At 42.9% G+C, this 16,712-nt stretch overlaps 1 protein-coding gene across 37 annotated transcripts in view; it reads right to left on the reverse strand.

Moving 5' to 3' along the window:
• The window catches only part of ENOX1 (ecto-NOX disulfide-thiol exchanger 1), a 542,128-nt gene that overhangs the window by 146,292 nt on the left and 379,124 nt on the right, over nt 1-16,712 (reverse strand). For 36 of the 37 annotated variants that reach the window (XR_003092514.1, XR_003092515.1, XR_003092516.1 and 33 more), the window contains 3 exons: nt 16,279-16,452; nt 11,483-11,689; nt 2,114-2,347 (listed from right to left, as the gene is read on the reverse strand). Coding sequence is in view for 34 of the 37 variants with exons in the window: in XM_025196210.1 (XP_025051995.1) it covers nt 2,114-2,347; nt 11,483-11,689; nt 16,279-16,452 (615 nt within the window). In the remaining 3 variants the exon portion in view is untranslated. The remainder of the gene's footprint in view (nt 1-2,113; nt 2,348-11,482; nt 11,690-16,278; nt 16,453-16,712) is intronic. The other variant, XM_025196209.1, reaches the window with a different exon arrangement.

Below are 16,712 nucleotides of genomic sequence, written 5' to 3' on the forward strand. Positions count from 1 at the left end.
GAAAGAGTGCAGGGGGAGGGGGAAGAGCAGGTCTCTGGCCTGCGTGGCATGCAGGCCCAGCTGCCAGGAAGTTGGACATCCCTGCTTTAGTTGGAGAGCGTTGAACCAGGTATCTCTACAGTAATCTCTCTTTCTGGCAGCCACCATCATTGGATTAGAGATGCCAGAGGGAACATCTCTGACTCTTCTATTTAACAGATAGTCATGGATTTATCACCCATGAATTTGTCTAGTCCCTTTTTGAACTTGGCTGCTATCTGCCTCTACAACCTAGTGTGGCAATGAATCCCACAAGTTAACTACACGCTGCATAAAAAAGTACTTCCTCTTGTTAGTTTTAAACCTGGCTCCTGCTAATTTCAGTGGTCCCCCACCCCAAATTCTAGTATTCTGGGGCTCGGTGAGTAACAGCTCCCTGTTCACTTTGTCTGCACCCTTCATGATTTTTCAGACCTTTAGTATAACCTCTGCTCAGCCTTTTCCTTCCCAAAATGCACTTCAAGCGCTGATCATATTAATACATTTCAGGATGACTCAGAGGCAGAGTAAGAGTTAGCTGACATTTCACTCTATCAGCTACCTACAATTATGCAACGTATTTTGTTTTCAGCCAGTATGAAGTAGCTCTTTATACCCTCTTCCCCATATTGTTTTGCAGTGCAGGAAATGAGTGGGAAGAAGTTTAAGATGCTGGAGGCAAAGTTTTTCTGCCAGGTCCAAGAGACTGCAGCAGTGATTTTTCTTTGAAGTCTTATGTTGCAGTTATGCAATAGGCGAAGAAAGTTTTTGTCAGACCCACCACAGAATCTATAAGTACTTAAACAGCAGAACTGTCCTGGGCTGTGGACAAGCCAGTAAAATTAGTTTGTAGTTACTCAGTTGTGATTTGAATTCTGCAACCAATCATTGTGATTTCATAGTGCCCTGCATTTAATTCCACATATATATTAGAATTGTATCTGCATAAAGTACAAATATACATGGAAGGCACCATATCTGCAGAGACAATAGAGTGCACTGTCCTTATCCTACTTCTAAATATGTGTTTCATAGTTAGCACAAAGTGTCAGTGTGTTGACAGCAAGATAGTCCAAATCTAATCTGGATATTTGCAATTCTGAAACAGCAGCAAGAACCATATTTTCACATGACCTGGCACACAGCAGAGGCAAGATGGTCAGCTACTGATCAGGGAAAAGGATGCCAACCACAGCTGCTAAAAGCTTAATATTGAAAAACAAAACCAGAAACAAAGTTAAGAGGAAAGGAGGAGCCATTTGCTTTACATTTTCCCATCTGATTCCAAGTCCAATTTATATGTTACCTATTAGGGGCTGAAATCTTCAAGTCTTACCTTGAGTAGTACTTACTCAACATGTGTTACACAGAACAACAACAAACAAGTAAGCAAGCAAGCAAACAAGACAAAACCCTACCAAAACAAAACACTTCCTTGAACATGCAATTCTTCCCCTTGGGAGAGGATGAAAGAATGAACTGCCTGCAATAGATGCAAGTCCCATCGCTAAATATAATAGTGAAAGATGCTCAGGTTCAAGTGATGCAAGAGGTATAAGGGCCTACATAAAGCAGAATATTCACACTGAATAATCCTATTGAATTGAATGGAAGTATAACACTACTCAATGTGGTTGTAGAATTGGATCTTAGGTATAAAAGATGGCCTGTAACAAGTTGTCACGTTAATTATTCCAAAAGGGATAATTAAGATTTTAAAGGATTCTCTTATTTGAGGTGGATTATATGTTCAAGTTGGGTAGTTATTTACTATGTATTTTCAATACATAGGAATAGAAAGATGTGTAAAAAATTTTGAAAGTTAAGACCCCATTGTTAAAATGAAAATGCAAGTGTTGCTAGAAGGACAGCTATTACATATAGCTGGAAGGTACATGCTTACATAATATCATACATAGCAGCAGCCAGGGGATGGAAGGGAAAAGGATGAATAATAAACTATATTAAAGAGAAATTAGTAGTCTGTTTATGATAAGGTTGTCTTTATCAGTATTCTTATGACTGGGTGGTTTCTACTTTTATGAAATAATATAGTTAAAAAAACAATCCCCCCACCCCAACAAATGTCCATTACCTTTCAATTTTTCAGCCAGCAAAGCAGCTTCATGTTCAGAATAATGCATTATTGCCGGAGGAGATGGAGGCCGTAGCCTATCTTCTTCCATTTTGCGCCTATGACGTTCTTCTCTGGCCAGCATTCTTTGTTTGCATTCCCATTCGTAAAAGTCATCTCTTGCCTGAGCAAAATCGACATGAAGGCGACCTGAATCTTTTTTGTCCGTGCTAGATCCTAATCTCATGCGGTAACCTGAAACCAACAAGCAGAACCGTTGCAATTTTTCTTTGCTGTTTTTAATGTAGTTAGGAAAAGATCTTGAACTACATTCACTTATTCCTACCTATTGTTGTAGCAACTCTCAGACTTTTTGCCTGCGTACAAAGATCCACATGCATCTGTACATTCATCCTTTGTAAATCACATATCACTGCAATAGCTGAGTTGAAGGGCTAGGCCCAAAGTTTAGGTCTAGACACACACAAGTTTTGGCCGTATTCTAAGCCAAGGGTCCAAAAATGTACGAGCACAGAGGTCATTTGCAAAAATTTGGATCCAAATTAAATTTGGAGCTTGAAAGCCCCCTGACCCTATGAATGTTTGGATCAGGCTTACATCTCCATTTTGGTAGGATGATTTAGACAAAAGGTTGAAATCCCTGAAATCCCTTCCAACACAAATGAGCAAGCTGTGGTATAAAAGTCAAAAGCCTTCTTCCATAGACAAAATGGCACCGCACCCTGCACTGAAACTGAACCTCACGTTTGAACCTTTTATAGCTATAAACATAATATGATAACACCATGGTGGCAGATATAAATATGATTTATTTTGGTCCATGAAGGAAATAAGTTGAATTATGTAAAATGGTTGTAAAGATATACAGTGGTTTATTAGAAGTAAGCAATACTTTCTTATGAGTGAGTATAACAGCTATGTCCCACTTTTGAAAACACCTTATGTAGTCATAAATGGGTCAACACTGCACATGCTAAACCATAAGAGTTTGTAATTATTTTTTTTTTTTCTTGTCAGGGCTGCCCAGTGCCTAGCACAACAGGGATCTGATCTTGATTGAAACTCCCAACTGCTATTATAATATGAATAAATAATGATAAACTAATAAAGGTAATCTACTGGGACAGTATAGTTTAACAGCATCACCTTGGCTGCTAGTGTATATCATCTTTTGTTCAGAATTATTTTCTCAAGGTATACTTTAATAGCTGAAAGAAAATCTTAATGTAATCCGGACGGTTCTGAACCAATGATTCAAGGAAAATTTGAGTGAATGGTGTGCAGAAAGCTGTATATATTGGATAAAACCCCATGAGATACTAAAAATTGGAGAATTCTCTAATTTTCAGGGGACATACACACATCTCTCTATACCAGCCTACTGCGGAAACTCTGAAAATGAACAGCCCCATACAGCCCTCTGATACCCTTGTCTGCACTGACTTGGGGCAAGCTGAAATGTGACAAGCTTAGCCCTTCGGGGTGGATCCAGTGTAAGGGGACATCGTGTTCAACTGTAGCTATACGTCTATGAACATCTGTGGCTGGTTGTAGATGGCATGAAAAAGACTGCAGGAGGAAAGAGAACTGCTAATTTAAACAGCAGCCACAGGGGAACTACCATTTAACTGTGCTGATTGTCTGTTCATGCCTTGAGGAGCTTTGATCCTGTCCCTCCCAGCTATTCCAGGGATCTGAGCTGACATTTGGGCTTTACAAGGAGAGGGGAAAAACTCAGATTTGAATGTGGAGGGATGAGTGTTGTGTTGGGTTTGGAGTGCCTCTGTAAGAATGTATATTGGGAAGTGTTAATGTATGAGTACAAGGGGTCAGCTGCACTTACAGAGAATAAGCCACAGCAGCTTCAGATAGTTATGCATTTACTGATGCTTAAAAATAATGAAAGGTGCTACTTATTTTCAAGGTTTACTTTTAACACTCTGTTCAGTGGTCTAGCTTAGCAAATGTGGGGGGAGAGGGAGAGGTAGGTAGCTCAGCTTCCACAGGGGAACCCAAATCCAGGCAGAAAACCTGAAACAAAGAACTTGGGCCAAATAAAAAAAGAAAGTCCCTCAAAGAGTGGGCAGAGAAAGATACACCTAGACATGATGGTGGTGGGAGGAAGGGAGGCTTAGGTGAGGGAAGACAGTAATGTTTTAGACAAGATATAAACTACTTATTGTTCTAGAACTGTGATGCTCAACCTTTGGACCCCATGAGATAGTGTAGGGCCCATGTTACCCTGATTAGGCTCTGTGTAGCCTGGATTGGGCCTGTGTACCTGGACTGGGCCCTGCACTTCTAGATTAGGCTTCATGCTGTCTTGGCTTGGCCCCATGCCACCCTAGCCCTGTACACCCAATCTAGCATGCTGGGCCTCATTATCCAGCCCACTGGGCTACTCATTGGTCTGTAAATTTGGCAGGAGGCGAGCAGCAATTAACACTGCCACCACACTGACTGCCCAATTTTTGGACCCATGGGGATCCCAGTGGACTGCATGACATGGTTCTGTGGTCAGACAGAATATGAGCACCACTGTTCTAAAAAGCTCTCCTTTTATGCTTTGCCTTCTTCCAAATGTTATGATTAAACAACACTTTTCCTAAGAAGGCTGTTTGCAGTCACCACATTCAGTAATAGTTATGAATTTATAGGATTATAGAGTTAGAAAGGACCCCGTGAAGTCATCTAGTGCAGCCCTCAGCTTGAGGCAGGATCATCCCTGATGTTATCTAAAAGGACCAACCAAACTTAATGGGATATATTAGGAACAGGGAACAGAGGATCTAGAAGGTGCTGAAGACTGGGACTGAGACAGTCCATCCCAGGAAGGTAAAGATATGAGGTCCCATGCCTGAGGGAGTTTGGGAAGAAAGGAGAGTTGAAAAAGAGGAGCAGAGATACAGTTGTCCCTCACAACTGTGACAAATATCACCCTGAGCTTATTCCTGGCACATGTTCCTCTAATGACTAATTTTATAAACCAAAAGTATATTATCAGTAGTGCAAAGGGACATTGTCAAGGTGCCAAGTCTCAGGAGCCTAAAATTAGATTTCCCAGCTGCGCTGTGTTTTTCAGTAGGACACAAACATATGGTACGAGTACAGGCATGCTTTCCTTCTGCTCTGCCTATTATAAGAACAGCGCAGAAATACAAAAAACCTTGCTCTTCAGAAAGGACTCCTGATCATTTCAAAATATCTTCCCAGTCTCAAGAACAAAAGAGAAAAAAAAGGATAGCTGGTAAAAGTGTACCCATCCAGCTTCAACGAGAAGCTGATTTTGTATCAAAGCAACCTGAAGCTGACCTAGGATTTTGAAAATGGGGGTGCAGAGCATATGGGAGTGCTCACTGCAGTAGTGGAGCTCACCTCACTGCAGTAGTAGAGAGTTCAGTGTTCATGTGCCGCACAGTCAAGGGCAGATATGACTGAACCACCACATACCCTGGGCCCACTGCTAAAAGCAGCCTTTGTTTTGGGAGAAGACAGAAAGAGTAGTGTAATCTGATCATAGAATATGGGAGCGGAAATTCCTGAGTTTCATTCTGCAGTTTGGTGCCCGTTATAGCCCCGGGCAGGAGGTTTTCCACAGGACTTCCTCTGGAAAGCCAGTCTTGAGTGTTCCAAAAATATATATATAGACATTTTCAAAATTGCTTTAGGTCAGTGTTTCTCACCTTGTGGGTCACAACCCAAAGTGGGCTGCAAGAATATATGAAAAGGTCATGAGCAAGTCTCAGAAAAATGTAGGAAAGTGTGGGTTTCCCCTTGCAGGCTGGCAGCATTCCAGCCTACAATATGCTGCTTGGGGTGACTGGAGGCAGAGGCAGTGAGTGCACATGTGTCTGCACACGCATGTCGCCAGCATGCAGCCAGGGAGGTCGTGGGAGCAGCCCCAGCAGCTGAATGCAGGTAAGTGTATGGGGAGTAGGGGTTGGAGGGCCAGGGCTTGGGGACTGTCTGAGGGGGGGGCAGGGGGGTGTTTGTGGGTGTGGAGGGGATGGGTGGGTGGGGGGGGGTGGGTCCCTGCTGGCACTCGGGGAAGGGGGCTCGGCACTGAGGCTGCATCCGGCATTCGGGGAAGGTGGCTGGGCACTGAGGCTGCATCCGGGCAGGCAGGGGGGAAAACAGGGGAAGAGCATGGAAGGGGTCCTTTGGGGGCAGTGGGGAGCTGCATGGCTGGGCTGCCAGCACCAGGGCCAGTGCCTGTACTCATGGGGCAAGGTGCCTGGGAGATGCTGCTTAGGGAGCATGTGGGGCCGTGACCAGGCTGCAGGGGGTGCCACAGACCTCCTCTCCTAATCCCTCCAGCTGGAGCCAGGGCTGGATTCACTTTGCTGCTGCCCGCATCAGCTGAAGCCATTGCAGCCAACACACTCAGGCCTGAGCAGGATGGGGCAGCCGGGGGCTCCCTCTGGCAGGGCTGGGGGCTGCAGGTTGGGAGTAAGGGGCACCGTCATGGTGCGGGTGGGGGGCAGGGCACTGTGGGTTGGGAGTGAGGGCACTGGCAGGGTCAGGGGGCTGGGGGTCTGGAGTAAGGAGCACTGGCAGGACCAAAGGGCTTGGGGTCGGGACGGGCCATCAATGTTTACAAATGGGTCCTGGTACAAAAAAGGTTGAGAACCACTGCTTTAGGTCATCCAGGAATAACTGAAAAAAATCATATTTAATGTTTATCCTCTTAGAGTGCACCTGGGTAACCAGCCAAGGGAATTTCATAAACATCTTATCTTAATGTCACAACTAGTCCTCTTGATTTTAAAATGTCACAAAACATCCCCCTTGGGCATGGTGAATCTAACACCTCTAATGTGGGATACTGGGACAGGGTGGTACAATGGCCTTAGCAGCAACCAGATTCAAAGTCTCATGAAGCAGGAAGGAGGGTGGTATGAACATTTGTGGGCTGTGTGTGTCTCTCAGACTCTGCTTTAACTATGGGGCCCTTCTGCAAATCAGCTAATATGGCAGTTATGAACCATAGAGAAGTCTCAACGGCTATTATTTTCCTGTATCCTATGATCCGATGTTCAATGGTATTTAAATGGTGAATAGCGCAAACTACCATTTCAGAACCACAAGGCCTATGAAGTGCATTCCCTCTGTGCAAGGCCTATGAAGTGCATTCGCTCTCCCCACTGAGAGTCCTCACTAAATGAATCCAGCAAAAAGCAAATGAAAGCATTCTGGTCACTTACCAGAAACCTAACCTTAAATGAACAGCATCAGGGAAGTGAACTGCCATGCCATAAAAACAAAAGATGGTATTTCCACATTCCATATCCAGTATATGTACTATAACTTGACTTACCTTCTATGACTGGGAGCTGCGAAAAAGGGGGTTGGCTCAATGAATGTCCCAAGTTTGGGACATAGAGAAAAGGATGCTCAGATAGGAGGATCCAGGGACATAGGTGCCCAATGAAAATTTAAGAAAGGGAGTTCAACCATGACTCGCGGAGCAAAATACAGACCTCAGTTCAATTTCCCTTTTCTGCAATCAAAACCTAATACAGTTTCTCCCCTCTTCCTCTCTCAAATATCTATGGGGGGGCAGAAGTGAAAGAACTAGTAATTAAACCACTTAATGGATTTTATAATTGCATAAAGTACTATGGTGATAAGCATGGGATAAATACCCAGATAGATGAAATTAGATTAGACAGACAGATAAAACCGATTAGATAGACAAACATCATTATATCACAGATGTCAAAGGCATGGTTTTCCCCTCATATAACAAGTATACTGTAGTTATAATAAATTATACATTCTATTTTTATGTCTCTTTTGTGTTTATAGGCAGGGGGAAATGCTTTAACAGTATGATTTTCTACCACCATTTCAGAATGCATTATGTTTCAAAACATTTATAATGTTCAGTTAGAAAAACACAGTAATTCAGTACAAATTAAAGCATGCAGCTATCCAGTGCATGGCCTCCCTTGTCTGCAGTGCTGAAATACAGACTAGTGCTAGTTTATTCTGCAAAATCCCATAGAAATCAGAGCTGGCAATACAACATACACCTGGCAGCAACATTCACCTGTTGTTCTTTTTCTTCTCTCTAGGCCCTCTGTCCCTTTTCTAATGTGGTTGGAAACAATAAACAAAAATTCTATTCCATTGGAAAAACAGGAATGGGGAAATGTGAGAAGGGAAAGAACTATGGAAGGAAGGATGAATACAAAATAAAAGGAAGTAGAGATGAGACAGTAAAGAGGAGAGAGCTGTGGACAGTAGTACAGTGGAGAGGAATGAAGAAAAAGGGAGAGGGGAGGATAGGATGAAGAGTGAAGGGGAATGTCAGAAAGAAAACAGGCAGGGAAATTACGACATAAGCCTGAAGACACTGATGACTGTTTACAGTGCTGCAGTACTGGGTCCTACAAGGAAAGGGCTAAAAATGATCTACCCAGGTGTGCTCCAGATCAGGAATCTGACGAGTAAGGCTGTTCCAGTCTCTTTCAAATCCACCAGAGCTCATGAGTGGGTGCTGGAGTCAACTCCAAATCAGCCTTACTGATGAACTTCCAAGTGTAGAAGTTATTGATGACCAAGTTTTCACTTCCTATAGGATTCCTTTTTTTGCATTTCAACTCATTGAAGAGATCACTATCTAGCCTGGTTGGTTTCCTATGGCACTTCCCATTCTTCTGTTGCAGGAGGATAGTGTGCTTCTGCACCTTTAAAAGCACAGGCAGCTCTCCTGGACTCCTATTCCCCTTAGACTTCCCTCCCAGGCTAAATACAGAGAATCAAAAGCCCAAGGAGAAATTGATTCAACCTTTTCAGGCTTCTCTAAGCTGCATAGATTTAACTGATAATTAACTGAACTCACGCTGAGTTTTCAGTTGGGAAAGGCAGTCAGATGCCTGCATTGGCCCAAGCCAGAAGGTGGGGGGTGGGGAGCTAAAGCACATCTCCCAGCCTACAGGCAATTGCTGAGGCAGGCCATCCCTGATTGGCTGACCAGCACATGCCCCCAACCCCCTGCTGTCTCCCCCTGCAGGTGGGAGGTGGGAAGCAGTCCCCCATCCTGGCACTGGAGAGCTGCCCACATAGGCAGAGCTGCCTCAGGGGTTTTCCCCCAACATGCCCAGGGTTCTCCAAGCCCCAGCCTCCCCTGCTTTGGGAGCTTTGGGGATTTCTCCCCCAAACCCCCTGACATGGTCTGGCCGCTGCTTAGCCAGCCTCAACCCCACAAGTGGGAGGAGGGAAACAGTCCCCTGTGCCAGTGCCAGGGGGTCCCCCTCCATGGGCAGCCCCCTGGGACCAGGACAGGGGACTGCTTCCCATCTCCCAACTGTGCAGGCAGGCCGAGCATGGGGGAGAGGGTGGGCAACTGGGCAGATCAAGGCTCAGGGAAGGGGAGAGGCTCTGTTGCCTACACCCTGCCCTGCCAGGCTGACAGGCACAGCTAGGACACAGAGTAAGGAGCAGAGGCTTTGCTGCCTCAGCTGTGTGACAGCCTAGGTGCAGAGCCAGGTGCACGCACAGCTCTAGGTCTAGAGCTGGTCTAAAGCAGACAGCATAACTGCAGAGAACAGCAGAACCCAGGTCTACAGCAGATGGCACAACTGAGGCTTGCCCACCCACCCTGCAAGAGGAGGGCTGGGGGGGAGGGTGCAAGGCCTCCTGGGATGTTGGAGGACTGTGACCTAACTTAGCCAGGAGGGGATCTGGGACAGAAGTTTGATAGACTGGCTTAACCTAAATCAGTTAAGTCTGATACTACGTCCATCCAGGTCTATGTTAAACCAGGTTTGGCCATTTTGAAACTGGTCTATGTGCAGTAAACTTCTGTTCTGTCACATGTTTAAACCAGTTCCACTTATACTGTTTTATGTGTAATTTCTGTCCCTAACCCTAGTGGATCCTGCCCATCTGTTCACTGAGCTTGATAAAATCTCTTTTACTGAAGTCCATTGTCTTTATTCTGCTGTTCTCTTTCCTTCCCCCGCTTAGGATCTTGAACTCTATCATATTGTGGTCACTGTCACTCAAGTTACCTTTCACCTTCACATTCTGAACCAATTCCTCCCTGAAACTTCTCCCCAGATACTGAAGCATATCAACAAACAATTGATTTGTAAACTCCAAGAGGATAACTAAGTGATAAGTAACAGCTAACCTGGCTTTCTCAGGGATGAACCAGCTCTAATGAGTCTGATTTTCTTCTATGACAAGGTGATAGGCTTTGTAGATGGGAGGTGGAGTGATACACCTCTGATTGATATCAATGAGAGCCTTGAGTGCTTACCACCACATGGGATCAAATTCCTATAATGTAATTTGTTCCAGGCTGGGAGATGTGCTTTTTTAATTTGTCTGTCAATGGCCACACTAAGCCCTCAAGATATGGAAGTAATAAATCAGGAAATAGAAAGGAGTGGGGGACAAGCAGATTGTGAAGGAGTGAATGAAAGTATGGTGTAAAGGTAACAGAACAGAAAAGAAAAGGAAGGAATAAAAGGGAGAACAATACATATATTGTTTAAATATATTTAATTCTACTAAAAATGAATTTCACTTGTCCCCAAGGCTCATGCACTCTGGGGTGAGACAGTCACTTCGAAAATATTTGTATCATGAGTTTGCAAATCCAAATATATTCGACAGCTTAATAACTAAACATATAGAAACAGCTGTCTTATAAAGGAGGAGATCTTTCAAAACAACAGTTCTGCAACTTACCAAGATTAAAGGTGTGAAACATGATTTTTTATTTTTAACAACAGTAGCTAGAGATGGTCCTGGGAACATATACTGTATTATACTGAATCAAGTTACTGACAATTTTACTCTGTGGGAAACTTCATGGAAATCAATGGAACTTTCAAGGGGAGGAGGGAGAGGCTGGTTGTTACTTTATATGAATAAGAGTATCACAGTCTGACCCATAATGAGGTAAGTAAATACTTGTGTGCATGGAAGTAGAATTCTTTAAGGGAAAACTACAGAACCTACAAAAATATGCCAATGAAACTGGAAACTCTGTCACAGAAACTGGCACTTACTGCAGCAATGCTGGCCCAGTGCCCTTTACTCTCTCAACTCCATGAGCAAAACCATTTAAAACTATATACAACTTAAAAAGAAAAAAAGACTGTGCAGTAGTGAATTCTGAATCTGCTGAATTGTTATGGGATGGTGAGAAATTTCTCTTGGGTAAGCAAAACTCAGAATCACATGAATCTTGGCAGGCACAGAAAAATGTGGAAATGAACCCTTATTGCTCCTACCCAAAGGTGCCGAGCTAGAGAAATACTTGCTGAGGTAAAAGCTAAGAAAATAAACATCTATTAGCACCACAAAATACAAATGAGGAGCCCAGGAAATCCATTAAAGAATGTAAAATACCAGAAAGGTAAATGGCTTTATCAACCATGAACTCCTCTGCAAAACGAATGTGACAAAAATTCTTCTTGCTTTTTCGAATTGCTGTAATATCTCCACACTGCTCAAAGACCTCCTGAATAATTTCCTCTGTAGCATTTTCTGGTAATCCTCCAACAAATACAGTCTTACACCCAGGAGGTCTCTCTCTTGTTGAAGGTGGTGGAAGATCTAAGTAAAAACAAAAATCACGTTGGAACACAATGTTTTGTCTTATTATACTTGTAGTCAGGTATTTCTACAATCAATTTAAGCAACAGAAGTCATTTTAAAAAACATTTTTAGGGGGAGGGGAGGGAAATAATTACATATTTTAGACACAGACCAAAGCTGGAACCCCAAATCTAAACCGTTCCTGCATTTTGGGTATAAGTCCAGACTCCTGCTGTTGTGGCTTGCTGTCAGGCTAGATCCAGAGTGTAGAAGAGGTTACTTTTCTGCATGGATTCTGCTAAAAACTCACAAGAAAATACTATAATTTTTTGGAGCACAAAATCCTTAGTAGTGGTCTGAGAATCCTTAGTGCTTCTCATGGGGGACTTCAGTCACTCTGGCATCTTCTGGGATGGCAATACAACAGTGCACAAGCAATCCAGGAAGTTTTTGGAGAGTGTTGGAGACAACTTTGTGGTACAAGTGCTGGAGAAGCCAACTAAGGGCCATGTTCTTCTTGATATGCTGCTCACAGATAGGGAAGAATTGGCAGGGAATGTAGAAGTGAATGGCAAGTTGGGCAGCAGTGACCATGAGACGATTGAGTTCCAGATTGCAAGGAAAGGAAGAAAGGAGAGCAGCAGAGTAAGGACGGTGGACTTCAGAAAAGCCAACTCTGACTTACTCAGGGAACTGATGTGCAGGATCCCCTGGGAGGCCCACCTGAGGGGGAAAGGAGTCCAGGAGCACTGGCTCTATTTTAGCATAGGAAGGAACCATCCCAATGTGTAACAAAACTAGTAAGTATAGCAGAAGACCAGGCTGGCTTAGCAGGGAACTCTTCAGTGAGCTAAAACACAAAAAGGAAGCTTACAAGAAGTGGAAACCTGAACAGACAGCTAAGGAGGAGTATAAGAGTATACTCCTCTCTAGTTGTATACTCAGCCATATAGGGGTGAAATCAGGAAGGCCAAAGTGCAACTGGAGTTGCAGCTAGCAAGGACCTGAAAGGTAACAAGAAGGATTTCTACAACTATAGCAACAAGAGGAAGTTCAGGGAAAGTGTGGGTTCCTGAATGAATGGGGGAGGCAACCAAGTGACAGATGATGAAGAAAAGGCTGAAGTAATCAATGTTTTTTTCACCTTAGTCAGATCCCAAATTACTTCACCTTCACAGGCAAGGTCAGCTCCCAGATTACTGGGAGCATATTCTGGGGAGGAAGTAAGCAGCCAACAGTGGAAAAAGGACAGGTTAGTGACTACTTAGAAAAAATGGACTTGTACAATTCCATGTGGTTGGGTATGAAACACCTCAGGGTACAGAGTGAGTTGGCCGATGTGATTGCATAACTGCTGGCCATTATCTTTGAAATCTTTTGCTGATTAAGAGAATCCCCAGATGATTGGAAAAAGGCTAATACAGTGTCCATCTTTAAAAAGGGAAGAAGGAAGATCCAGGGACTGCAGACTGGTCTGCTTTACCTCAGTCCCTGGAAAAATCATGGAGCAGATCCTCAAGAACTAAGCACTTGGAGGAGACAAAGTGATTAAAAACAGTCAGCATGAATTCACCAAGGGCAAGTCATGCCTGACCAACCTGATTGCCTTCTATGATGAGATGACTGATCCTCTGGATGCAGGAAAAGCAGTGGACAGGATATACCTGGACTTCAGCAATGCTTTTGATATAGTCTCCCACACCATTCTTTCAAGCAAGGTAAGGAAGTACAGGTTGGATGAATGGACTGTAAGGTGAATAGAAAACTGGCTGGATCACTAGGATTGGAGGGTAGTAATCAATGGCTTGATGTCTAGCTGGCAGCTGGTACCATGTGGAGTGCCCTAAGGGTTGGTCCTGGGCCCGGTTTTGTTCAATATCTTCATTAACAACCTGGAAGATGAGGTGGAGTGCATCCTCAGGAAGTCTGTGGATGACACCAATCTAGGGGAAGTAATAGACACATTGGAGAGTAGGGCTATGATTGAGAGAGACCTCAACAAATTGGAGGATTGGACCAAAAGAAATCTCATGCGGTTCAATAAGGACAAGTGCAAAATCCTGCACTTAGGACAGAAAAATCACATGGCACCGGTACAGGCTGGGGGATGACTGGCTGAGGAGTGGCTCTGCAAAAAAAGGGACCTGGGGGTTACAGTGGACAATAAGCTGAATATGAGCCAATGGTGTGTCCTCGTGGACAAGAAGATTAACAGCATAATGGGCTATATTAGTAGAAGCATTGCTAGCAGATTGAAGGAAGTGATTATTCCCCTCTATTTGGCACTGGAGAGGCCCCACCTGGAATACAATGGACAAATTGAAAGGATGTGGAGAAACTGGAGAGTGTCCAGTACAGGGAAATGAAAATGGTTAGGGGGCTGGGGCACATGACTTTTGAGGAGTGGCTGGGGGTTGTGGGGGAAAGGGAGGATTTAATAGCAGCCTTCAACTACCTGAAGGGTAGTTCCAAAGAGGATGAAGTGAGACTGTCCTCAGTAGTGGCAGATGACAGAACAAGGAGCAATGGTTTTACATTTCAGCAAGGGAAGTGTAGGGTAGATATTAGGAAAAATGTTCTCATTCAAAGGATAGGGAAACATAGGAACAGGTTACCCAGAGGGGTTGTGGAGTCTCCATCCTTGGTGGGTTTTAAGACCTGACTAGACAAAGCCTTGGCAGGGATGATCTAGTTACGGGTGGTCCTGCTTTGAGTAGGGGGTTGGACTAGATGACCTTCTGAGGTTCTTTCCAACCCTAATTTTCTGTGATTCTATAATTTGTTCTTAGACAGTAAGCCCTGGCTCTAGTGTAAATCTGATCTGAACTCAGCTACTTTGTCCCATCTTTAATTTTTGGACAACACTCACCAAAGACAAGGAGTTATGTGCCTTCAGCAGCTTGGGAAATCAGGTGCCTAAACTATGGTTCTAAATTCCTAAACCTGGGCACTCCATTTTGAAAATTTTGCCCAGTCTTAGCATAATTTCATTTTTCTTTCATAACACAAAAGCCCAGAAACAGAGTGGGAAACATGATGAAATGGCAATATAATGAAAATCCTCTGCTGGTTATCTACTTTGTCTTGTTGCCAGATAATAGAACAGAGGCCAGAACAGAGAAAGGCTAACTTAACAGCATGCACAGTACTCATTTGGCTGTGAAACACCACTGGATGAACAGACTTTTTATATTTACATTTAAATGAGCAAAGTATTACATTTTTGGAGGCTGTATAAAATATGAAAAGTACATTGTCATAACATTTCACCTCATTAATATGTAGATTAATAGAGGATTCTTCTAAAAATAGCACTGTTAAAAACTAGCACTGATTAATATGAATTAGACATTAGTAACTTAAACACAGTGAGAGTAAGGTTACAGTTTTAAAATATTTTTTTTATATCTCACCTCTATGATTAAATAATGGTCTGAGTACATTGCAAATGCAAAGCAATATATTTCTTTTTCTCTTGGTGAAAAAAGACATGATGGTGAAAGTTACTTTATTGATGATCCTAGCAATCAAAGTCCTCTCGCTTCTTTATAGAGAATAAGATTCTGCCTTGCAGGTGGCTCTGAGAAATACTTCTACTTGTCTGGGGCCATAAAAAGGTCAGGAAGTACTCAATCCCTGTCCGTAAGGAACCACAGAACTACTCTTCCTATGGGCTCCCAGGAGAGTAGAGAGCAGGAGCTACGGGCACCTACTTTGTCCTACATCAGAATTAGCCACCAGTTTGCATTGGCTATGCTGACCTCCATGAAGTTACCCATGAATATAGATTCCTCCTGCACATGGGAAGCTCCTGAGCAATTCTTCTATGTGCAGTCAGCTCTTCACAGTCCCCTTCTATAGTTATTTGCACAATAACTAGCCCCAAAGAGGCACACAATAGGAAGATATTGTGCAAGCTTCTTGCCAGTGCCTCATCAACATGCCTTGCCCATGACTTAGCCAACATCTGCAGGAAATCAGAATACAGGTAGTTTTTCATGCTCTCCCTAACTTAGGCCTTCTCCTAATGAAGTTTTTAATAACTAAGCCCATTTGTGGTGGTGCTTTTATGATGAAGATGCCTGATCAGGGAGTTAAACTACAAGCACCAAACTGAGTTCATAAAGGTCAGTGAATGACCATCAAATATTAACAATTTTCAACCACTTCTGACTTGAACTAGATTTTTGTGATGCAGAGATAAAAAGGAAATATGCATACAAACATCTTATTACAATTAACTGAGATGGCTGCCCTCCTTTAGTTTTGTTGTTTAAATTAACTTACTTTTTTTTTTCATTTAAAAATATATGTCCCTGCTTCTTCTTTGCACTTATAAAGATGAATGAATGTGTTCTAATATGCTACTGCACTTTATACACTCAAGCTGAAATATGTTTTGGTTGGAAACATTTTTGCTACCAACATACATCTAAATATGATTACCTTTATTCAATCAATTTTCTGTCTTGTGTGTATACCACTATGGTTCTTTTTGCATTTATAAGAGGACTGAACTCAAATATGGTTCAGCACCTAGGCCCATTTCATGCAAAAAAATTTAAGAAAATAAGATTACCAAGCCTACTTTTCTCAGAGCCACTTACTTGGGTTTGGAGGGAACAGTGTACAGCTTTTGCAGTGAATTATTTCTTTGACTACAGGCACATCGGTTGGTGGTGGCGGAGGTACTAACCCCATGCCTGGTATCATTGGGTTAATTGGAGTTATTCCAGTCATCATGCTAAGGCTTGGATCGAAGCCTGATACGCAGATTGAATCTGTAAATATGCAACATAAAATCTCAGTTTATAAATCTTGAAACTACTTCTTGTTACCATTCTCTTGCACAAACTGTTTTGCTTTAGGCTTTTTCAGGCATCACTGTTAAATAAAGCTGCATTTTGTTAAAAAAAATTAAACTATGCATAAATGTTATGTACTTTAAAATATTAATATGATTGAGTAGAATAATGCACATTAAAATAAAAAACCATGCACCATGAAGATGTGTTATTATTTGGAATGTAATTTTCTGTTT

The sequence above is a fragment of the Alligator sinensis genome, unplaced genomic scaffold (assembly GCF_000455745.1).
Source record: "Alligator sinensis unplaced genomic scaffold, ASM45574v1 scaffold59_1, whole genome shotgun sequence".
NCBI classification, from domain to species: Eukaryota; Metazoa; Chordata; order Crocodylia; family Alligatoridae; genus Alligator; species Alligator sinensis.